This window comes from Heptranchias perlo, chromosome 3, assembly GCF_035084215.1.
Source record: "Heptranchias perlo isolate sHepPer1 chromosome 3, sHepPer1.hap1, whole genome shotgun sequence".
NCBI lineage: Eukaryota > Metazoa > Chordata > Chondrichthyes > Hexanchiformes > Hexanchidae > Heptranchias > Heptranchias perlo.
The window spans coordinates 135,374,860-135,399,390 of record NC_090327.1 but is presented as its reverse complement, the minus strand read 5'-3'; the positions used below and the strand labels follow the sequence as shown (position 1 = coordinate 135,399,390).

At 43.7% G+C, this 24,531-nt stretch overlaps 1 protein-coding gene across 1 annotated transcript in view; it reads left to right on the top strand.

Moving 5' to 3' along the window:
* The window catches only part of fer1l6 (fer-1 like family member 6), a 133,989-nt gene extending 117,367 nt beyond the window's left edge, over nucleotides 1-16,622 (top strand). Inside the window, exons 36-41 of the mRNA XM_067977315.1 lie at nucleotides 1,713-1,801; nucleotides 3,727-3,825; nucleotides 7,995-8,236; nucleotides 10,763-10,926; nucleotides 15,524-15,624; nucleotides 16,252-16,622. Coding sequence (XP_067833416.1) covers nucleotides 1,713-1,801; nucleotides 3,727-3,825; nucleotides 7,995-8,236; nucleotides 10,763-10,926; nucleotides 15,524-15,624; nucleotides 16,252-16,432 — 876 coding nt within the window. The 3' untranslated portion in view covers nucleotides 16,433-16,622. The remainder of the gene's footprint in view (nucleotides 1-1,712; nucleotides 1,802-3,726; nucleotides 3,826-7,994; nucleotides 8,237-10,762; nucleotides 10,927-15,523; nucleotides 15,625-16,251) is intronic.
* Nucleotides 16,623-24,531: the final 7,909 nt, after the last annotated feature.

Here is a 24,531-nt window from a genome sequence, read left to right as displayed (position 1 = left end):
AGGAGGTGAGTTACTTGCCGTAGAATACCCAGCCTCTGACCTGCTCTCGTAGCCACAGTATTTATGTGGCTGGTCCAGTTGAGTTTCTGGTCAATGGTGACCCCAATGAGTAAACATCCATCCAACCTATGTAAATCTACCAGGGGAAGAATTATAGGTGATGAATCCATCTGCTCCAACGCAAGTATGTCAGCTTGGCTCAGTGGTAGAATTCCTGCCTCTGGGGGTTCAAGCTGCACTCCAGGACTTTAGCACATAATTGAGGCTGACATTTTTAGTGCAGTACTGAGGGAGTGCTGCATTGTCAGAGGTGTGTTTTTCTTTGGATAAGACATTAAACCCAGCCCCCATCTGCCTGTTCATGTGGTCATAAAAGATCCCATAACATTATTTAAAGAAGAGCAGGGAGTTCTCCCAGTGTGCTGAACAACATTTATCCATCAACCAATATCACCAAAAACAGACTATCTGGTCACTTACCTCCTTACTTTTTGTGGGACATTGTTTGCGCACAAATTGGTTGCCACGTTTGCCTACAAAATAATAGTGACTGCACTTCAAAAGTAGTTAGTTGGCTATGACGTGCTTTGGGACATCCTGAGAACGTGAAAGGCATTATCTGAGTGCGAGTTTTTCCTTTTTTAATGTGAAGGCATGACTGGTTGATCAAACCTGTTCTAAACATAGAACAATTCATGAACTGGACACAACACTTAAGGCTGTACTTGTATTACAGATCTGTAGAGTATGATCCTCAGTGAAGTAAAATTGAGTTACAAAGGCTAATCTTACGAATTTATGCTCCTGGCATGGAGCTTTGCCCGTATTAGGAACGCGCTTTGGCCACTTTTTTTTTATTCGTTCATGGGATGTGGGTGTCGCTGGCGAGGCCGGCATTTATTGCCCATCCCTAATTGCCCTTGAGAAGGTGGTGGTGAGCCGCCTTCTTGAACCGCTGCAGTCCGTGTGGTGAAGGTTCTCCCACACTGCTGTTAGGAAGGGAGTTCCAGGATTTTGACCCAGCGACGATGAAGGAACGGCGATATATTTCCAAGTCAGGATGGTGTGTGACTTGGAGGGGAATGTGCAGGTGGTGTTGCTCCCATGTACCTGCTGCCCTTGTCCTTCTAGGTGGTAGAGGTCGCGGTTTTGGGAGGTGCTGTCGAAGAAGCCTTGGTGAGTTGCTGCAGTGCATCCTGTGGATGGTACACACTGCAGCCACAGTGCGTCGGTGGTGAAGGGAGTGAATGTTTAGGGTGGTGGATGGGGTGCCAATCAAGCAGGCTGCTTTGTCCTGGATGGTGTCGAGCTTCTTGAGTGTTGTTGGAGCTGCACTCATCCAGGCAAGTGGATAGTATTCCATCACACTCCTGACTTGTGCCTTGTAGGTGGTGGAATAATCGCGGGAATTTACAACTTTGGCAGAGGCGCAAAAAAAACAGGCGATATCAGATCGACTGCCCGTTATGGAAAGAAAAATCGGGTGGGTGTATACGGACGGACAATCCAATATCACTTGTTTAGGTTGTCCTTTCCTCTTGTTAAAACTGATCCATCCTCATTAATCATTAACGAGCCCACCATTCCCCTTTAATTCCCCATTTCCTAACAGTGTGGCTTAACGTAACCATTTCTTTAGTATCACGTAGAATTTTATTGAAGCAGACGACAAGTTGCTCAGTATCATATTTGTGATTCTGATATTCCTCCAGGGCCATGTTCAGATGTGGGTGGACATGTTTCCAATGGATATCCCTCCTCCTGGCCCTTCCGTTGATATATCTCCTCGCAAGCCTAAAGGGTAAGAGAAAAATTCTAATTGAAACACAAGTAGAATGATGTAGCTTTACAAGAGCAGTGCACTGTTTGAGGGCTATAATTTATTCCTTAAAAGGATATTAAACATTAGTCTTGCAGCCATCCCTTTCATTAAATTGCTCACTTGTCTCATCATTACAGTGAATCATTCTCTGCTGTTTCTTAGTCCTCTCTTCAGAGAGCTCTGTGTTCACATGACCTAAGTTGCTGGTGTAGTTTGGATTACCAAAAAGACATCAAATCAAATTATGTGTAAATTCAAACAAATCCACTGACTTTTGAATACGAAATGTTCCAAAGTCTAATCCTGAAATCACCTGTACCCCAACTCAGCTCTTCACCTGAGACCTAGACCAGTTTTAGAATTGAGGACGTAGAGATGTTTCTTATCTTTTACATATTTTTACTCTCAATCACCTCTGGTGGTGCTTATTTAAAGGTAGATGGCGGGAAAACCGATACTCCTGGCAACGACATTCCTCACTTTGATGAGTACAAATACATCACGGAAACATATAAATTACTTACTCATTAGAATGGGAAATTTGAGTCAATGTGGCAGGAATGGTTACAGAAATCAGTACAGATATAACCATATGCTGTGGAGTGGGTTGCAAGCCATAAATAATAAATCTTAATTCTGCTGATCATAAATGACAAAAGTTTTGCTTTCTGGTGTCATCAGAGTTGCTTGATTCCTTGAAGGAGTCTTGTAACTCCATCCCAAGTGTATCATTGCCCACTCTGTGGCACTGTTCTCGAATGGTTTCTCTCCTACACATGAGATCACAGACACTAAACTGCCTCCAGCAGCTTCTCCTCTTGTGCCCACACAATCACCTAAGCTGTACCTAAGGGCTCCATCATTGGACACCTCCACTTCATCATTTACATGCTACTCCTTGGAGACACCATTTTGAAGCATGGATCAGCTGCCAATCTCATATTAAGATCTGAATGAACTAAAACTGCCTCAGTTAAATGTTGGGACAGTTAAAGCCATACACTTAAGCTCCTGCAAACACCTATATATCTCTGGCTTCCACTTCATCAACCTCCTCACCTACCATCCCAGACTAAGCTTAGAGGTGCGAAACTCTGCGTACTACTCCACCCTGAGCTCAGCTTCCTCCATTACATCCAATTCGTTACCAAGATTGCTTTCTTCTACTTCTGAGACATCGCCCACCTTCTCCGCTTTCTCTCTCGCTCTCTGCTGCAGGAACCCTAGTCCATGTCTTTATCACCTCGAGGCTGGATTTCTCTAGCGCTCTCTTTGCTGACTTCCTTGGTTCCACCTTCCATAAACGGCAATTAATCCAGAATGTCATGGCCAGTGTTCTCACCCAAACTAAGGCTTATGTCCACCTCACCTCTGTCCTTACCATGCTTAAATGGTTCCCCACGCCCCAGAGAACTGACCTTAAGATCCTCATCCTCACCTTCACATTAGTCCATGGATTAGTCCTTCCCAACCTCGACAATCTCCTCCAGCCATATGTCCCTTCATGCACCCTCCACTTTATGAACAGTGGTGTACTTTCCTGTGCTGCACCTTTGGTTCTCCTTTAGCCACCAGGTCCCCACCCCCCCGCAACTTCATCCCTCAGCACCTCCCACTTGTCATTCTCGCTCCACTTTCAAAAACCTCCTGAAGTCTCTTCTCTTCGCCCACTCCTAACCCCATCCTTCCCTTCCTCCCTCCTCCTTGGTGTCCACTAGTTGCCCTGTGAGGCAGATCTCTGTATATGAGGAGTTCTACAGAAATGTAAGTTGTTGTACATTTTATTTAGATTAGAATATAATGTCTGAGAAAATCAGATGGCCTCCAATTTAGCGTATACATGAAGTGTCTTGTCTTAAATGTCTGTGAGATGGTCTTTGATAGATTGTTGTATTTGATTACAGGTATGAATTAAGAATAATTATCTGGAATACCGAAGATGTCAAATTAGAAGATGAGAATTTTATTACAGGTCAAAAATCAAGTGACATCTATATCAAAGGGTATGAGTTTCATGTGATTAAATTTTACTTTTTAAGTCAGAGAAGTGTCTTATTGGTATCTGGGATTAAAAAATATTTACTATCTTATCGAGACTTTACAAAATAAAACAAATCTAAATATTGAATTAGTTGTTACACAAAAGTCTTGATCAGGAACTCACTGTGTGAGGAATCAAAGGTACAAAACTTCTGTCCTACTCCATTCCACAATTTATTAGCACAAAAACCTCTCTGCCACTAAATTGTCTTACACTCTCATACTCCTACTTTGAAAAAATACATTTGTTTTTTGCACTAGTTGTTGAACTATTAAACAATGAATTTAGAAATCCCAGAGTGCACGAGCAACTAAACTGCATCTGTTCAATGAATAAACAGTGAGTCCACAGATATATAACTGACAGCATTTGGAGAACTGACAGCATGAGGAGAATTTTTTCACCCAGAGGGTGGTGGGGGTCTTGAACTCACTGCCTGAAAGGGTGGTAGAGGCAGAAACCCTCAACTCATTTAAAAAGTACTTGGATGTGCACTTAAAGTGCTGTAACCCACAGGGATACGGACCAAGTGCTGGAAAGTGGGATTAAGCTGGATAGCTCTTTTTATCAGCCAGCACGGACACAATGGGCCGAATGGCCTCCTTCTGTGCCGTAACTTTCTATGATTCTATGATTTGGCGTGTATTTGGAATATACACATACTCTGTTTCAGTTCATCTATTAATGTTTGATGTAGTTGCAACTACGTCCTATCACAGTATTTTAAGCGATTGGTAAGATGGATTAGTCTTGCATCATAGTGATAGGATGATAGTTTCTCTCAGTTCATTCCAGTTTGGATTAATACTTTGGATTCACCCTCATAATGTGTTTGCGTCTGCGTGTATTTTTCATACTCTGGGCAATGTTTAGGAATACAGACAGTGTACATTGTCCGCATGCATAGCCTCAATCAATACATTTATTTCAACTTCTTTGGAATAGTCTCTAAAATTGAACACACACATATATATTTTGGGAATTGCTGCATATATACATAGATACAAACACATTATGAGTAATGAATTGGGATTCTACAGGTCAATTTGGAAAACAAATATTTTTTCTCAATTCAGATTCAGATTGCTTATTTTAGTTAAAATTGTAAAAAGTGTTGGTGCCTCACAGTTGCTCTTCAATTTTGAATGTCAAATGTAGGTGCCATTTTTTCCCTCCACAATCTTTGCTTGTCTAGTGGCAAGTGAGTGGAGGGTAAGTTTTCCGAGGCATCACAGGCAACGGGCGGGGGCTGAAAGTTTGCAATGCACCCAATTTCTCCACAGGCAAGTTCTGGGGCGTTAATGAGGCCACACAACTGGCATACACAGCAAGCAGGATTACATTAACATGAAAGAATGATTAAAATCAGGACCAATGCATGAAATTTCAACTGCGGGCGAGAAACCACCGAGCATGCTGCTTGCCCAGTGGGTGCACCCGTGGACATTGGTCCAGGCCTGTTCAAGCAGGACTCTTAAAGAACCTCACATGGCTGTTATTGATTGGTTTTCAGCAACCATGACCATCTTCCTTTCTGTCAGGCATGACTCCAGCCAATGCAGGGTTATCCCAGTGAGTCATATTGACCTCAGTTTTGGTAGGACTCCCTGATTGAATGCTGCCTTGTTGTTGAAGGCAGTTGCTCTCGCCCCTCCGCTTGCATTTAGCGCGTGCCCATGTTTTGATCAAGGCTGCAATGAGAGCTCCTCACCTGAAAGCAAAGTTTTGAAGAATCTTGGCCCACCCATTGGAACTCTTTGACTTTCCGCACAGCCTTTAAAAACCTCCCCAAAACCTTGTCTTTTTGACTGTGTCTTTGGTTAACTTTCCCATATCCTCTACAATTTAGTCTGTCCCATGCGAAGTGTCTGGGACGTATTATTACATTAAAAGTACTATATAAATGTAGGTTGTACGACTACAAGTGTTAAATATCCGCATTTGGAGAACTGCAATACCAACCCCATTGTTAATTTTAACTTGACTTGCAGACTGCTTTCACTTTGTTGTTGTGAGCTCCTGTGAAAGTTTGTATTGTTAGAACTCTGTTTTTGTGACACTTTTTTTTCAGCTCTTCTTGTTCTGCTGAAGGCTTGTAAATGCTTCAATTATGCTCCACATTCCTTTGAAACAGGAGACAATAAATATTTGCCTATTTTGGTTTCCACATAAACATTATCCACTGTCATGGCAAAAAAAAATCTCCAAACAGCACAGTTTAAAAAAAAATCACGAAAAGGCCTCATAAAAATAACAAAAAAGTCAGTACCATAAACATCACTGTAAAATTGGAAATAAATAGGCCAAAAAGCTTCTGCCCCTTTAAGAGTTGCGTTGTTTGAGGGAAAGTTTGCCGGTTGCCATCGTTGGTGCTGCCGAAGTGCAACAGGTGGTGAGGAGTCATAAAATTGGGCGGAAATCCATCTCTCTGGATCTCTGCCCGCTCTGCGCAGTAAGGCCTTAGCACAGGACTCAGGAACCCACGGCGAAAAAAGACGGGAGCCTTAATTTTAATATAATAACATATTGTACCGACACGCTTATGATTGATTATAAACACAATATCCAGTGATACTTGATGGGAATACGCCATGCTTTCAGGTGGCGAATATAAAATATGTTCTGGGTGTAGGCACTTTGTGGGCTGACAGGGAGACCTCCTGCTTTTGGAGAATGTAATATCTGAAAATGTAATGTTTGTGCTCGTTGTTATTTTCAGTTCTAGTTTTTGTCAGGTTATTTTTTTGTGAAGGTTTTTGCCCAAATGTTTTGGCTACCACATTTTTAGTTGCTACTGTTATAATTTTGGAAGTAGGCATTCCAATGGTGGATCATCTCTTTCCGTGTTATTTGGGGAATAGGGAAAAGGACAAAAGGAGGAATGCAAGGCAGGTCATATTGCATCAGAGACTGACAATCCTAACTTGTATGTATACCTTACCCACAAAGCTGTGTATATAGGCTGAGGCCACAATTACCTTGGAGTGTCAGGGGTAGACTGCCTTTGCAGGTTAGGCTTCACCAGGGAGACAGTGATGGAATTGTAGCCTTCCTGGACTCTGATTTCTAGACATGGATGGCAATGGCATTCGCTGTCAAGTTCAGCACATCCCTGAACCTTTAGGTGTCTGGCTCATACCAAGCTGCCACAGGGGACATCAGGGACATTAGCAGCAGCAGACAATCCGCAATTCGACGCATAAAGCAGATGACTCGTGTTGTTTGACGGGGCAGACAATTCTATTACTTTCCACATGGGCACCCGGCAGCAGAATGGGAGAGCTGTGCAATTTTTTCAGACATCGGGGGGCTAGATTTTTGACGATCGGGCGGCCGACCAGTACAGCGTGCCAGCCAGCTGTCTGATGGTGCTGACTGGAGGCCTGGTCCATTCTGAGGGCTGGGCCTCATTACCCTACACCCAGCGGGCTGCAGGTGGAAAACAAGCACCCCGGGCAAGTTCGTCGGCACCAATCCGAGGGAATATCGGGCGGCCCCAAGGCCAGCATGGCCTGGAATAAAAGATAGGTCGGGGGTGTCCGTCCGTGCTGGGCGGGGGACCGACTGCAGCAGTGGCCCAGATTATTTTTGTGCAGCCCAAAGGAGCACTCCTGGCCCCACAAAAATAAATTAAAAACTCACCTTTGGGCTCCTGTTCGACTGGACAGCCGCTGATGTCCATACATGACACACGCTCCATCCAGCTTTGTTCTAAAATGGCAATCAGGGTCCTATCTATGACATAGGACCACAATTTGCATATTAAAAGGGCTACCGCCTGAAGCAGGCAGGCGTTTTGGCCGCCCAGCGGTGAGCCATTTTCAGGCCCCGGTTAGGCCAGTCAGCCCATTAAAATCTAACCCCACGATTTTCCAAAGTCCAGAGCATCGCTGACTATGTCGTTCAACGGGGGAGTCCTGCACGCGATCCTGTGTTCCAGGCTAACCCTTTCTAATCCCTTTGCAAATCATCAAGAAAGTCAAACTCTTTCTAATTTATTTATTAAAAACTTTGGACAGTAGGACTCCCATCGGATTGTAGACAAGATGTAGGAGCCTCATTCTCTCCATCTGTGTAAACTTGTCTCGGGCGCAAAATATTTTTAACATTTCAAACATTTTTTTTTTCTAGCTGGCTAAAGGGAAAAGAAGAAGATAAGAAAGAAACAGACGTACATTACAACTCCTTGACTGGGGAGGGAAACTTCAACTGGCGTTTTATTTTTCCTTTCAACTATATACCTGCGGAGAAACAGATGGTTATAAGCAAAAGGGAGTCCATTTTCTCTTTAGACAAGACTGAACGCAAAGTTCCTGCAATCCTTGTACTCCAAGTCTGGGATTTTGAGAGGCTTTCTTCTGATGACTTCCTAGGTAAGCCAGAAACTTGGAATGCTTCCCATTTTTCTTGCAGGAGGCAGAAGAAAGAATTTGGGAGCTCGCTGTGTTGAAGTACTGCCCTTTCATATCGGAAAACCTGTTTTCAAATCCAACACAGAGGCAATAAATAGACATGAAAAGAAAAGAGTTTAGATTTTCCGCTTATGTGGAATTGGGAGCATCTTCAGCAAGGTGATGCCGCAAAGAAGCATTTCCTGACTGTGGACGATTTTCCAGCCTCAGGGTCATTTAAACTTATTTTTGAAGTCGACCTGGATTGGGAGCAGAGATTGGCCATGATGGGCTCGGATGGCCTGAACAGTGTGGTGCTGCCAGCATAAATTCTGAAAAAAGTTTCAATTTAAAAAAAATTTGTACCTAAGCCTATGTGAGGGTATGTTATGCTAGTGATTATTGCACTGAGCTAGCAATCCAGAGGATGGTGAATTGAAAACCCCACCGTGGCACGTTGTGAAATTAAATTTGATAAATCTGGTATTTTGTAGGCTGGCACTAATGTCCTTCAGGGAAAAGAGCCTGTCAAACTCGAGCCTGTCTGGCCTACACATGACTCCAGCCGCACACTATGTGGTTGATTCTTCACGCTCTCAGGGCAACTGGGGATGGGCAATAAATACTGCCTTGCCAGCGTCAGCCACGTCCCAAGAATAAATACATTTTTAAGAATTAATTACATAGGTTTTTGGGGAATTTAAATTTTGAATGACCCTTGCGGTGGATGCCCATAATGAACAGGGGTCCCTAGTTGCCAGCATTGCAATGGCACAAATGACGGGATATACATCGGATGACGTATTTTTGTCATTTGCTTCTTATTTCAATGCGGCCACCTGTGTATGGGTGGGCATGTTATAACCACCCCCCCTCCCCCCATCCCATCAATTCTGATGGGACATCCTGGAAATGGTGGGAAGCAGTGTAGAGCTGCTACAGTAGCTCAGAAACATGGCTTCCCAGCTTAACTCCAGTGGGAAATCTACCTCAGTAATTGCAAATGCTGGAATGTCTGAAATAAAAACAGCAAACGCAGGACGTATGTAGCAAGTCTGTCAGCATCTCTGTAAATAGGGAGATAGGTTAGTGATTTGGGGAGAGTTCCTTTATCAGAACTCAGTGTTCTGAGGATGAGCTTACACCTGAAACAATAACCTGTACTTTCCCTGTACTGAATCTGCCTGGTATTCCCAGCATTTTCTGTTTTTATATCAGGCACACAGTGGTGCTGTTATTCATGACTGAAAGGAGTGAAGTACTATTCCTCTGATTGCCTTCTCCCCCACCCCCCCCACCCCGGTTCACTTAGTTTTCTTCAATTCTACTTTAGTTTTGTATCCACAGCAGAGATAAAGCCGGTCGAAGTCTAAATTTGGGTCAGAATTTGCTTATTCAGAGAACTGTGTTCATGCTAGAGACTTTGTTTTTTTCATTCGTTCATGGGATGTGGGCGTCGCTGGCAAGGCCGGCATTTATTGCCCATCCCTAATTGCCCTTGAGAAGGTGGTGGTGAGCCGCCTTCTTGAACCGCTGCAGTCCGTGTGGTGAAGGTTCTCCCACAGTGCTGTTCGGAAGGGAGTTCCAGGATTTTGACCCAGCGATGATGAAGGAACGGCAATATATTTCCAAGTCGGGATGGTGTGTGACTCGGAGGGGAATGTGCAGGTGGTGGTGTTCCCACATTCAATTGATGGCAAATTTTCTTGGATATTATCATGTAATAGAGGTGTAACAATTGGCCTCAGTACCCCTCTGTTCGGGAGGGAAAAAAATCAGTCAGAGTTCGTGTTTGAATACATCCCTGGCTCACTTACCTATCATTCAATATTAGTGTCCATCCCATTATTTTCTAAATCCTAGATTTCAGCCAGATTTTATGAGCGACCTCCTGAGATCCTGCGACAATATGTTTGTAGATTTAGTAGTTCCAAATTTCAACCATTCAAATCTGTACTCTGACCAGTTTGCTCAACTCAAGTACGTGGTGGTGACTCGACTGGGAAATCGACGAATCTATTCATCTTATCCTGCACTGGCTTTTCCTACAAGAGTGGCATGAAGCTATCGAGGATACATTCAGTGTGGATAAATAATCACTTAGCTCATGGTGCCATTTCTGGGCTCAGAAAGAGGAAAGGAACTGAGGCAAAGTCATTTTTACAACTTAAGGGGAATAAATCTCAGATTTTTTTTTAATGATTGATCGTAAATTTCATCCAGATAAACCAGCTCCTTCCAAGCATTCTGAGTGTAAATGCTGCTGCAAGTTAGTTGGTTGATTTCCCTGCTTCTTCTGCTGACCGTTGACCTGGCTTTCCTACTGGTGGAGAACACGGTGAAGCTCGGTAACTGCGGGAAAAGTAGGATTTAAAATGTAGACGCGACTAAAAAGAAGGACTGGATAAAATATTAAATTCACAACATTGTCCATAGCCCGAAGGGTCTTATCCAATGTAAACAGCTTTTCATGGGCATTTGTATTTTTGTGACACCTTTTGTTTGTAGGATCTGTGGAACTTGTCCTGAATGGATTTCCTTGTGGTGCAAAATCAGCTAAGAAATGTGACTTGGAAATGATCGAAGAGGATTCCAAGATTAAACTTGTCTCAATATTTCAGCAAAAACGGCTGAGGGGTTGGTGGCCTTTAGAAAAGTCAGGTGAACTCACTGTAAGTTCAGTACTTTCTATCCGTAATAAATAAAATGAAACTAAACTTCTACCATATGAAAAAAATTAAGAGGACTGAGTGATTAAGTTACGAGGAGAGACTACACAAATTGGGGTTGTATTCTCTAGAGTTTAGAAGGTTAAGGGGTGATCTGATCGAAGTTTATAAGATATTAAGGGGAACGGATAGGGTGGATAGAGAGAAACTATTTCCGCTGGTTGGGGATTCTCAGAGTAGGGGGCACAGTCTAAAAATTAGAGCCAGACCTTTCAGGAGTGAGATTAGAAAACACAAAGGGTGGTAGAAGTTTGGAACTCTCTTCCGCAAACGGCAATTGATACTAGCTCAATTGCTAAATTTAAATCTGAGATAGATAGCTTTTTGGCAACCAAAGGTATTAAGGGATATGGGCCAAAGGCAGGTATATGGAGTTAGATCACAGATCAGCCATGATCTTATCAAATGGTGGAACAGGCACGAGGGGCTGAATGGCCTCCTCCTGTTCCTATGTCCCTATGATGCAGCGAGTTAGACAACTTTCCATTTCTCATTTGCAAGCTGCTCTATCAGCTGTAGGTACAGTGAGTTGGGCCGTCTCTGTCCATTTCTTTGTGCAGTGTCATCCACAACATGAAAGGATTCAGAATTTGCCTTAAACTGGACATATTTTCAGTGTCAGTCAAAAAGGATACAAAGTTTGGTGGTGTGGGAAATAGAAACATCTCTTTGGTGCAGAAAGGTCGCTTTTCTAATGTTGGTGTTGAAGTAGGGGCAGTTAGGGATGACCTTTACCCTCCGCCTAATTATATTGCACCTGACCTGGGAGTCCTTAACGCTGACACTGCATGGCAAAAACATTCCACTCTGCAGCACTGGCAAATGTCAGCTTGACAAACTCAAGCATTCATCAAAAATAAAATACGCATAATAAATATATGCACCTGGTATTTCCACAGGCATTATCCAGCGTGAGATTGATGGAACCCACGGAGAAATTACCATTAATACTGTTTCTCCTGGGGTTCCGCTGATCTGCCGCCAAAGTTATGGTAGGAGATTGGCAGATCCCTGCAGAAATTCAGTGCCCTAAACAGTAAAGTTGCTAATGATGCCAGTGAACAAATGTTTAATGAATGAAACCCAACTCATGAATAATGTACTTAATATCAAGCAAGGTAGAAAATTGATCTTGTTGCGCCCATTTTACAGGTGCAAAACCCAAGGCCCAATTTTGGGGAGCAACATCCTGCGCCCGAAGGACGCCTGAAAAACACCTGACCCGAAATTGGGGCCATTTTTCAGGCATTTGGGGCAGGGGCCTAAAACAGGCGAATGAGTGGCCTCATGCCTGTTTTAGGACCCTCTGGGAAATTGGCCTGCCCTGATATTGGGCAGGCCTCGGGCCTTGGGCCTGCTCCGCTCAGATTTTCTAGACCTGGATGCGGCCTAGCCAGTGGCCGCCACCGAAAAGGTGAGTTTAATTATTATTTTAACTCAATGTGCTCCTCCCGGCTCCACAGCTCTTCTGCCGGCCGCGATCAAACTCACTCCCACTGTCCTCAGGCAGCCCAATTGCTCAGTTGGCCGAGCTGCGTGTGGAGGCGCGACAGGCAGCTGGCCGCGATTGTTTAGAAGAGGCCCGAGGACCAATTTCCCACGATCCTTGGGTTTCCGTCTTCGGACACAGGGATCGTTCCCTGCGCCCATTTGGCACTTGAAAACTGGCCTACACGAATTTCTAGACCTGCATTTTTTTAGTTCAAGCTCTACCACATTCTGCTGGATACAATTAACCAACAGAGTGCTGTCTCATGTATTTAAATTCCACTCAATTTACTTTTTGCCTCTCTCCTTTAAGGCAGTGGCTCACACTGGAGTATTATTCCACATGCCCCCTGGAACTGCAACAAGAGGCCACTCTTGTGATAACCGAGCAGTGATCTAGACAGCAGGCAAGTCAACCATGGGGGACATGTGGCAAGGCACATATGCTGTTCCAGAATGAGTCACTAGAGTAAGCAGGAGTAAGCACTCTAACTGATTTTTGTTCCCTCTCCCTAGCTCAGGGATACTGAGATCCATGGCCTCACACCATTGCACTGGCTGAGATGAGTTAACTCACACAGACCAGGGGTCGAACCTGGGGTCTTTGTGGTCTGTGTGGATTAGCAGTCTTCCTCATGGATCTTTATCCACCAAGTCCTTGGGAGAACAACCTCAGTGTTAAGGAGAAATAATATCTATTGAAAATAGCACAGCATTAGATTACGACGGTAAAAATTCTACCACTATTTGAAAAAAAAAATTGTTTGTGCGTGTTTTGACATTTTCTATGTGATAGAACTCTGCTGCTAAAAGTTGCTAATAACCACTGCCCACACATATAATTGCACCATGACTGTCTGCTATTTTTATTTCTACTGAAAACTACTTGTTCTGATATGTAACTCAGTCTCTTAAAACAGCACCATAGCCCTGCTTGGCATCATAACATATGAAGCTTTTTCATCTCAAGACAGCGCACTGAGTGAGTTATGGAGCGCATCTGAATTTATAGCCTATGACTTAATTAACGTGCAAAACATCTGTCATATTTTTTTATTCAATATTGATCACTGGTTTCCTTACCTAAAGAAAAATCTGCAGCAACCAGTGATTAATATGGAACGACATGAAAGCCCACAATCCTGACAACAGTTGTACTGTTAGAAATGTGCTGTGTTCAGGTAATGAAATAAGGTGGATTTACATGGTTCCTCGCTGCGGTAATACGGCACTTACAACATGCTGAACAAAACGGGAGCATTAATCGCAGGACAAACTTGTAAAGTTTAAGTTGGAGTTTATATCAAATCATAGTAGCACGATGAGTCACTAGGGAAACTAATATGTTTAGGCTAGAGGTGCCTACTGCTTAATTATTAAGGGATGGTAGCCTAGTGGTTATGGTACTGGACGAGTAACCCAGAGGTCATGAGTTTATAATCCCACCAATGGTAAGTTCTAAAATTGCATTCAGGGAGAGAACCTGCCACCTCTACCTGGACTGGCCCACATTTAGTGAAACATTCCAAGAACAAATGTGAAAAAATAAAGTACTTGTTGTTTTTTCAGGATGGTGAGCAGACACCTTGGGATTGAGGAGGCAGATAGGGAGTATTAATTCATCCTACATGCTTGTAATAATATTGAGTAAAATTAAATTTAAAATAAAACACTATGTCATAGTGGCAGGATAAGGGGTCGGCCATTTAAGACTGAGATGAGATTGAATTTCTTCACTCAGAGGGTTGCGAATCTTTGGAATTCTCTACCCCAGAGGGCTGTGGATGCTGAGTCGTTGAGTATATTCAAGGCTGAGATAGATAGATTTTTGGACTCGAGGGGAATCAAGGGATATGGGGATCGGGCAGGAAAATAGAACTGAGGTTGAAGATCAGCCATGATCTGACTGAATGGCACAGCAGGCTCGAGGGGCCGTATGGCCTACTCCTGCTCCTATTTCTTATGTTCTTATGTTATGGGAATAAATACACAGCAAAGAACCAAGTAAGTCCATCTTATTTCATTCATGAAGAAAATCTTCTCAAACTCACTCATGAATTATTGGGGTTTCCTTATTCATAGAATAAGCGAGATGTCCCATTGTCTCCCATTAGGTATCCTCTATATATCATACCATTGCCTAACCTCAATTACATGTTCCTGTGGAGCAGACTCCAGCTGAATTGACATTGGGACAGTGAAAGCTAACTGATTGAGACTGCAAAATGGCCATCCATAAGAAGAATACTTGTACCAGTATATTTTAATTCATGACCGTTAGTTAACCAATATGTCAACAGCATTGGTTTCTGTTATTGAGAAAGCCAGATAAAGGGCTTCGGCCTATGGTGCAGAAAATCACAAAGCTTGAAAAAAGTTGGAGAGAAAATGTGATAAGTCAATAAGTAACCATTAGGTGACCCAGAGCTAGAGTTTTAAAAACCTACTGATTGTAGGAGGGATGGAAAACTGAAGGAGGTGAGAAGATCCAAACAGTCTGACGCAAGTTGTGACAAGTCTCTAATTCAACACCGTGTGGATGGAGGGAAGGTGAACATACAAACATACGAGCATACGAATTAAGAGCAGGAATTCGGCCCCTCAAGCCTGCTGTGCCATTTGATAAGACCATGGCTGATCTGATTGTGACTTCAACCCTACTTTCACGTCTACCTACTATAACCTTTGACTCCCTTGTTAATCGGGGCATATAGATTTGGAGCTTAAGAGGAATGTTCTGAGAAGCAATTGATTAAAATAAAGAAGGATTGTAATCAAAAGAGAAGTTGGAGGTTAGAAGTGACAGAAGGTTGCCAAACAAGCAAGATTTTACTTTTACTTTGTCAGGAGTGCAGGAGAGATGCTAGAAGAGCATCCCTGATATAGGAGCATTAGTCAAAATCTTATCTACTAATAGATGCATTTTAAAAATAAAATACACTGTTAATAACTGCCATTCTTGCTCTCAACCTAAAATTTGCACTTTTGTTATTAATGGTATTTTTTGCTCACATGTGACAAATGTGACACGATTTCTACACAACTAATTTAGGGCAAGGTTGAAGCTGAATTCCACCTGCTTACTGGCGAAGAGGCTGAGAAGAATCCAGTTGGTTACGGTCGCAAAGAGCCAGAGCCGCTGGAAAAACCCAAGTAAGTTTGGTTTCACTGCTGAAGTGGATGAAGATTGAAGAACTTTGACTTTCCGAGTGATCTGATCTGCACTTTCAAACTTGCTTGCAACTTTCGCTCACCATTGAGATGCTAGCATGCGTGTTTGTTCTAAAAAATATATGTATTCATTATGTTGAATTTATCATTATTTGTTCCTTGTACAATATCGTATTAGCTAGGAATATTGAGAAAAAGTCCACCAAAGTCAAATAAATTCTTGTTAGCCAATGGTTACATTAATGTAAACACTTAGGACTGGGTCGAGTTAAATATTGTTCAACTGTACAGGTTTTACTCCAACTATAACCTAAGTATTTTCTTAACGATTAAAGTTCACTTCAATTTACTTAATGCTAATATTAATATTGCCCGTAATCACTAGATCAGCACACTGTGAGCTCTCCAGCATAGTACTTAATGGGTTTTGCTTATAAAGTTATTGCTACTTTCACTACATTTAGGAGTTTGGCACCTTGTGACTGTCCGCAGTGTGTTGTGTCCCTATAGACAAGCACATTTGTAGTATTTTAGTTTTAAAAGGTTGATCAGTACTGTACGCACACTGGTCTTAAACTGTTTTAATAAACTTTTCTTTCCTCCCTACAGCCGCCCGGATACCTCCTTCTCTTGGTTCGTGAACCCTTTCAAGTGCATCTATTATCTAATCTGGAGGAACTACAAGAAGTACATCATTATTGGACTCATTTTGCTAATCCTACTATTGTTTATTGCATTGCTGATCTACACATTACCTGGTGCAATAAGTACGAGGATAATGAATGGATGAACTGAAGTTTTTTAATTGAAATTGAAGAACTCCTCGGAAATGTAATCGTCCACATCACTGTCTTAAATCAACCAAAGCCTATAAACTGTGTTTCAGTTTCAGTTTCATGTGTTTTCAAGGTAAATAGCTGTTTAAGTTAAAAACAGGCTCTTAGGTGGCAAAGTATACAATTGTTGGATAATTTTCCAACCATGGTTCATTCTATTTATACTGTAATCTTTGCAAGTTTATTGCAGCTGTTTAATTTACTGTGATAAAATGTTCCCTAATGGCTAAATTGCAATAACGAGCCTAAATTAATACACAGACATGGTCCTGACTCTGTAATAAATGTGTTTATGAAACACAAGTGCAAAGATTTCTGCTTTAACCTTCAAATAGGTAATTTATAGTCTGTTGCAGAATATTCCCAATCTGACTACTATATTGAAAGTAACATTCTTTATGTTGTGTCATTTGCTCACACCATCATTTTGTGATGCTCAGTGTTAAAGGAAATCACTCAAATTGTCTCCTGTTTTATAAATTGCTAGAAAGCTCAACCTGCAAAGCACAGGAGTTGTTCAATTTCAGAATTGGCGAAAACAAATTATAAAAGCAAAACTCTAGTGGAAACAAAATGTTCCGACCTCAACCGAGATTGACTTGAACTGACCTTTATTTTGGTGTGATAGATGAATCACTGTGCTGCAGCAAGGCCATTAATCTAGGGCTGCAGAAAAGTTATGACAGCAGTTGTGGAAAAGGCCAGTCCTTTCAGACAGCAAGGGTATTGGTAACAATCGGCTGTGGGAGTGAGAAATGAAGTGGAATATAACAAAAAAAGATCAGGAGATATTGTCAACAGGAACACATCAAGGTTTAAAATGTAGATAATATTGAAATTAGCTCGGAATAGCACTAGGAATTTGGAAAACAATATCTATGTGGAAAGCATTAGAAACAATCTGGCTGAGTGAAGAGGTTAAGATACTTCATATTTATGGGGTGCGCGAATCTAAATGTAAGGCAGCTCAAAACCCAAATCCACAAACTAGGGGACTTTGACAAGTTGTAACAGCTTTACAGCTGGGCTCGTGCTGGGACAATTCCTGGAAAAGGAACGTTCTCACCTGAGTAGATCATTGACATTGTAGTTACGGAGGCGACCTTGAATCCTGGCTTGTCTTCCCAACTGAAGGAAGCTGTGCGAGGTCAACAGCAACCAAGGAGAAAATGGAATACAACTGCCACATTTTAGGAAGATCTAGCTTGCTTTTAATGAGTGGACTGGAGCACTTAACAATCACATGACTCAAAAACGTTCAGATTCTTTTCCAGGAAAGTAGCTAGATTTTTATATCCCTTAAGCTTGGTGTGAGTGCTGAGGGTTTTGGATGAGAGGGGGCTGGGCTGTATTGAGAGTACTACTACATTATAGAAATGAAACAGGATACACAGAGCCATCATGTTCATCTTGCTTTTCTTTGATATGCAATACCATTAATGCAGCTCCAATATTACTGCTAACTCATGTTATATGGATAAAATATGTGAAATTCCACCAGATAGTTTTAATACAAAAATATGACATTATTAGACATACTGCCCATGATGACTTCAATTGCCACTGTTTAAATATTAGCATCATTATACCGTTCCATTTCCAGTCTTATGTTGCTGCAAAGTTAAAATCTTTTTTTTCTGATAATAGCACAAAGGGTTTCTTGCTAATCAGTTCTCCTGAATTTTAGATGCTAGTGAGCTTAGGATAGTTTCACATTACTGCCAGAATAAAGCAAATAAAGCCCACACCCCACTACAATTGCAAATATGTCAAGCAATAATTACTAGCACGATTGCAAACTCAGCTTGGTTGCTAAATTAAAATGATTGTGTAACTGGAAATAAAATAAGATCTGATAGAAGCCCATTGGCAGATATTGTAAGCAATTGTGATCAGCTTTGTCAACCAGTCAGAGTTAGAGGATTTGGATTAAATGTGAGGTTGCAACTGAGTTACAGTCAATTTTCACAGAGGTCGGCATTAAACAATTCACAGCTTCTTCATCCTTCACCTCAGACCAATGGACAGTGTGTTCCTTCACCGTAGGCTGTCCAAAATAAAACAAAACAGACATGTCTTGTACCTTAGTTTGATAAATGTGATGTAATTTTTAAAATCAACATTCAAGCAATTGTTTTAATTGACAAACGACTGTAACGTTTACACAGAAAACATTGGAACTATTCAACAGGTCAGGAAGTACCTGTGGAGACAGCAGACTAATTAATGTTTTGGGTGCAAACCCTTCTTCAAATACGTTTTGAAGAGTTTGTACCCGGATCGTTACCTTGAGTGTTCCCTTTACCTGACCTGTGTGGTGTTTCCAACATTTTCTGTTTTTGCTTCAGATTTCCAGCATCTGCAGTTTTTTGCTTTTTATTTGTAATGTTTACATGGTGACTTAACATGCAAAATAGAGTAGCATTCTCATTTTAAAGTTAATCTTTCTAATTGGAATTGTATATACTGTATTTACTCTGCATATTTATCTGAAAGCTTTAAGGTGGTTTAGTATTTTACTGCTGAATGTTTGTTATCAATCATTAAAGTTAAAAATTGTTCTTTACAATGCGTTGTATAAATGAGCTGTTCTTTAGTTTATTGATAATAACAATGATAACTTCTTCAGTGAAGAAACCTATGTCCTGTAGGTATGGGGTTTGGTTAGAACATAAGAACATAAGAAATAGGAGCAGGAGTAGGCCAAACGGCCCCTTCAGCCTGCTCCGCCATTCAATAAGATCACGGCTGATCTGATCTTAACCTCAAATCTAAATTCATGTCCAATTTCCTGCCCGCTCCCCGTAACCCCTAATTCCCTTTACTTCTAGTTTGTACTGTGGGTACTTCTTGGTTTATGCTTTTGTTTTGAGCTGCCAATGTTAAACCAGCTGCTGATTGTGCCGTTCAAAGATTGAGAATTTTCTGGGGACGTCTACTGCTCCACTGCCATAAACTTTGGTAGGAGTTCGGTGGAAACCCTTTCACGCCAAAGTTATGATTGTGGAGCAGGAGAAGCCCCCAGAGCATTCCTGGCACATGTCTCAGTGATGTACAAAGGAAGTTCAATTTATGGTCAGGACATTATTTGAACCCGTAGATATGGTTCTAGAAAGGGAAAGGGGTCTGTTTTTGGAGGCAGTGGGAGTCAGTACGACCAATGACAAGCAAGTGGCTCATATTAAGTTGCCCACAAAGTAATTGTTGTTTCCATAACCCTGTGGGCCACAGATGAGGTCAGGAAATTTAATAACATGTGCAAAGACTATTGTCGGAGGTCCTGAGACTGTCCTTCACACCTAAGGCAGGGACTTGGACTCCGGTGTTGTGCTTCGGACTGTCCACAGTGGCTGTTTCGTTCTGTACTGCGGTTATGTCATGGCTTGCGGATGCCATTGGCTAATTGAAGGATTAGCTCACCCGCCTCTTGATGGCATGTCCTCCATCAAAGGTCCCACTCTCCTCCACCCGAAGCTGCTGCCACTTTCTGGAGGTGGCCAGGTTCCTTAACCGCCGCCCGGCACTCGGTGTTGACCAGTCACAGCTAGCACCGTCTACTCTCATTATGGTAGCAGGTTTTAACACCTGACATGTGTTTAGTGTGAGGCCCTTTCAGTTTACACATGCCATGTGATTGCTGTTCAGTGTCCCAACTGCCACATTGGTACAATCGATGATCCCCTGAACCTATGGGTAGGCAGAAGCCCTTCCAGCTTCAGGTGTTAAGGCCTGAAAGCTATGAGAGCTGTCATTACCTTGACTGATTGAAGACTGTCCCTGCATTGTCATTGAGCAGGTCAGTTACTGTAGCCATGTATGAAAAGGGTACTTTGGTTTACATTGTCAGAATGCCAGATTGTAAATTTAGTGCCACTCCATTATCTTCAGATCATTTTTTTGTGACGACTTGTTTGCAGGTTGGTTCCAGTTTTACCCTGTTCTCATTTACGGACTCATCATTATCAGAATTTCCAAGGAACGAGTGTCTGAATTAATACTTTTTGTCTACACAATACAGTGCTTCTCAATTATTTGCATGTTGATAATCCATTTGCATTTTTATTAGACAGTACAATGTAATCTAAGTTATAGAATGTCAAACCATTAAGCGGCTGGCTAGAGGCTCTGTGTCCTCCTGCTATGAAACATTTGATGTCAGACAACCTCTGGTATCTTTTTTTTTATTTGTTCACGGGATGTGGGCGTCGCTGGCAAGGCCGGCATTTATTGCCCATCCCTAATTGCCCTTGAGAAGGTGGTGGTGAGCCGCCTTCTTGAACCGCTGCAGTCCGTGTGGTGAAGGTTCTCCCACAGTGCTGTTAGGAAGGGAGTTCCAGGATTTTGACCCAGCGACAATGAAGGAACGGCGATATATTTCCAAGTCGGGATGGTGTGTGACTTGGAGGGGAACGTGCAGGTGGTGTTGTTCCCATGCGCCTGCTGCTCTTGTCCTTCTAGGTGGTAGAGGTCGTGGGTTTGGGAGGTGCTGTCGAAGAAGCCTTGGCGAGTTGCTGCAGTGCATCCTGTGGATGGTACACACTGCAGCTACAGTGCGCCGGTGGTGAAGGGAGTGAATGTTTAGGGTGGTGGAAGGGGTGCCAATCAAGCGGGCTGCTTTATCTTGGATGGTGTCGAGCTTCTTGAGTGTTGTTGGAGCTGCACTCATCCAGGCAAGTGGAGAGTATTCCATCACACTCCTGACTTGTGCCTTGTAGATGGTGGAAAGGCTTTGGGGAGTCAGGAGGTGAGTCACTCGCCGCAGAATACCCAGCCTCTGACCTGCTCTCGTAGCCACAGTATTTATATGGCTGGTCCAGTTAAGTTTCTGGTCAATGGTGACCCCCAGGATGTTGATGGTGGGGGATTCGGCAATGGTAATGCCGTTGAATGTCAAGGGGAGGTGGTTAGACTCTCTCTTGTTGGAGATGGTCATTGCCTGGCACTTATCTGGCGCGAATGTTACTTGCCACTTATGAGCCCAAGCCTGGATGTTGTCCAGGTCTTGCTGCATGCAGGCTCGGACTGCTTCATTATCTGAGGGGTTGCGAATGGAACTGAACACTGTGCAGTCATCAGTGAACATCCCCATTTCTGACCTTATGATGGAGGGAAGGTCATTGATGAAGCAGCTGAAAATGGTTGGGCCTAGGACACTGCCCTGAGGACCTCCTGCAGCAATGCCCTGGGGCTGAGATGATTGGCCTCCAACAACCACTACCATCTTCCTTTGTGCTAGGTATGACTCCAGCCACTGGAGAGTTTTCCCCCTGATTCCCATTGACTTCAATTATACTAGGGCTCCTTGGTGCCACACTCGGTCAAATGCTGCCTTGATGTCAAGGGCAGTCACTCTCACCTCACCTCTGGAATTCAGCTCTTTTGTCCATGTTTGGACCAAGGCTGTAATGAGGTCTGGAGCCGAGTGGTCCTGGAACAGCTTGGCTAGAGGCGCAGCTAGTTCTGGAGCACAAGTCTTCAGCACTACAGCTGGGATGTTGTCGGGGCCCATAGCCTTTGCTGTATCCAGTGCACTCAGCCGTTTCTTGATATCACGTGGAGTGAATCGAATTGGCCGAAGACTGGCTTTCGTGATGGTGGGGATATCGGGAGGAGGCTGAGATGGATCATCCACTCGGCACTTCTGGCTGAAGGTGGTTGCAAACGCTTCAGCCTTGTCTTTTGCACTCACGTGCTGGACTCAGCCATCATTGAGAATGGAGATGCTTGCAGAGCCTCCTCCTCCCGTTAGCTGTTTAATTGTCCTGGCTCATGTGGAGGTGCCCGTATTGCTATGTGGGTGCAATCGATTACACCCTGCACCCGTGGGAAGCCAGCCACATCATGGAATCCAACCGCCCTCTCCGTCTGGCTGCGCTCATCCATGGCGAAGTTGATGTAGTTCGAGGCCCTACGGAACAACCCATCGGTGACCTGCCTTAGGCACTTGTGTGCAGACGACTGACAGACCCCGGTGATGTCCCTGATGGCACCCTGGAATGATCCGGAGGCGAAGAAGTTGAGGGCAGTGGTGACTTTGACGGCGACGGGTAAGAAGATGCTGCTTGGTCCATCCGGGAGCAGCTCGTCATTAAGGAGGCTGCAGATGTCGGCGACTACCTGGCGAGTGACTCTGAGCCTACGTATGCACTGCTGCTCAGAGAGGTCCATGAAGCTGAGCCTCGGTCTGTCGACCCTTTGCGGAGGGTAGTGTCTCCTGCGACGCATCTCTCTCTGCGGTTGCCCTCCATCCTGCTGTGCAGGTGGATGTGCCACAGCACCGTGTTGTGGGGATGCACGTCTCTGAGGCGGACGGCGTGGACTACGAGGCTGCTGAGGCAGGTCATGCTGTTCGTCCTCCGAGGATGTCAACGCAGCACCCATCTGGCAGGTGTAGGTTTGCGGGGTTGTGCACGCTAGAAAAGTGTGTCCTTGCACAGGGGTTGCACTTCCACGCCGGTGAATCTTCTTGCTTGGAGGAGGGTGGTGGAGGGCAGGCGTTGCCCAATGTTACGGAGTGTCCTCCTGCGTTGGTGAAGGCTCTCCCTCCCCACCTGTGGAATGCACCTTGGCAGCTGCCACAGGCTGCTGGCTGCAACACGTCCGTTGGGAGTGAGAGTGTTTCCCCCAGTATGGGAAACAGTCTCAGTTCACCGTAAAATCCCACACTTGTTAAATAAACAGCTCAATCAGGTCAGTTAATGACCTGAAACAGCTACATAAATACTCTCAAGTGGAACCCCGCTGGCTTTAAGTGCCTGCGGGATTCCCACCTGCGGGGTCTGCACGCGCACGCGGAACCCGGAAGTGGGCGGGATCGAGGCGGGATCCGGTCGGGGTCGTCCTTTTTCCGATTTTTGAGGCCCCCCCACCGAGAACGCACCCGAGAGCGGGTGCTAAAATCGGGCCCTAGATCTCAAATGATTCTATTAGTCCTAGAAATGAACTACTGATAATAAATATATAAATTTTTTTAAAACTACAAATGGCAGTACAGAGTGTGTGTTGGGACTGTAATATGTGGGAGTTTGTGGACAGCGAGACTGCCCTGATTGCCACATCTGCAGTAAATGTCTTTGGCTTGAGACACTCCGGCTTAGAGCCTTTGAGCTGGAGTGCGTGTTGGAGACACTCTGACACATAAGAGAGGGGGAGGAATATCTGGATAGTTTTCTCCAGAGTGCAGCCGCACCTCAGACAGGTGCAGGAAGGGGAGAGTGTGACTGTTAGTCAGCAGAGTAGTGGAAACCTAGGAGAGGTGGAGAAGGAGGTCTCGCAGACTAGTCCTATCCAACAGTACGAGGTACTTTGATACCTGTGAGGATAAGGATGAAGGCTGCAGGGAGGATGCCCAGAATTCTAACCATGGCACCGTGGAGCAGAGGGCTGTCCAAGAGGGGGAGGATCAGAATAGAAAGGTTGTAGGAATCTATAATTAGGCGGATAGTGTTCTCTGCAGTCGCGACCAAGAGTCCAGGAGGGTGTTTTGCTGGTGCAAGGGTAAAGGATATCTTGGAGCAACTGGAGAGGAACTTGGAAAGGGAGGGGGAGGATCCAGTTGTCATGATCCATGTCGGCACTAATGACATTAGGAAGAACAAGGAGGAGGTCCTGCTAAATGAATATCAGAAGCTAGGAACTAAATTAAAAAGCAGGACCTCACTGGTGGTAATCTCAGGATTACTGCTTGAGCCACATGCTAATTGGCATAGGGACAGACAGATCAGGAAGGTGAATGTGTGGCTGAAAGAGTGATGTGGGAAGGAGGGGTTCCATTTCATGGGACACTGGCACCAGTACTGGGACAGGCAGGAGTTGTACAGCTGGGATGGACTCCACCTGAACCAAAATGCGACCAGATTCCTAAACAGAAAGGATAAATAGGGCGGTGGATAAAGCTTTAAACTAGCAAGATGGGGGGACGGATCTGGTAGCAATAACAAAAACTTAAAGATAAAAGAAAGAGGAGATGAGTGTAAAGGTCAGACCAGGGTAAGGAGTAAAGATAACATAAATGGTCAAGGAACAATTACAGTTATAAAACAGGGTCTTAAAA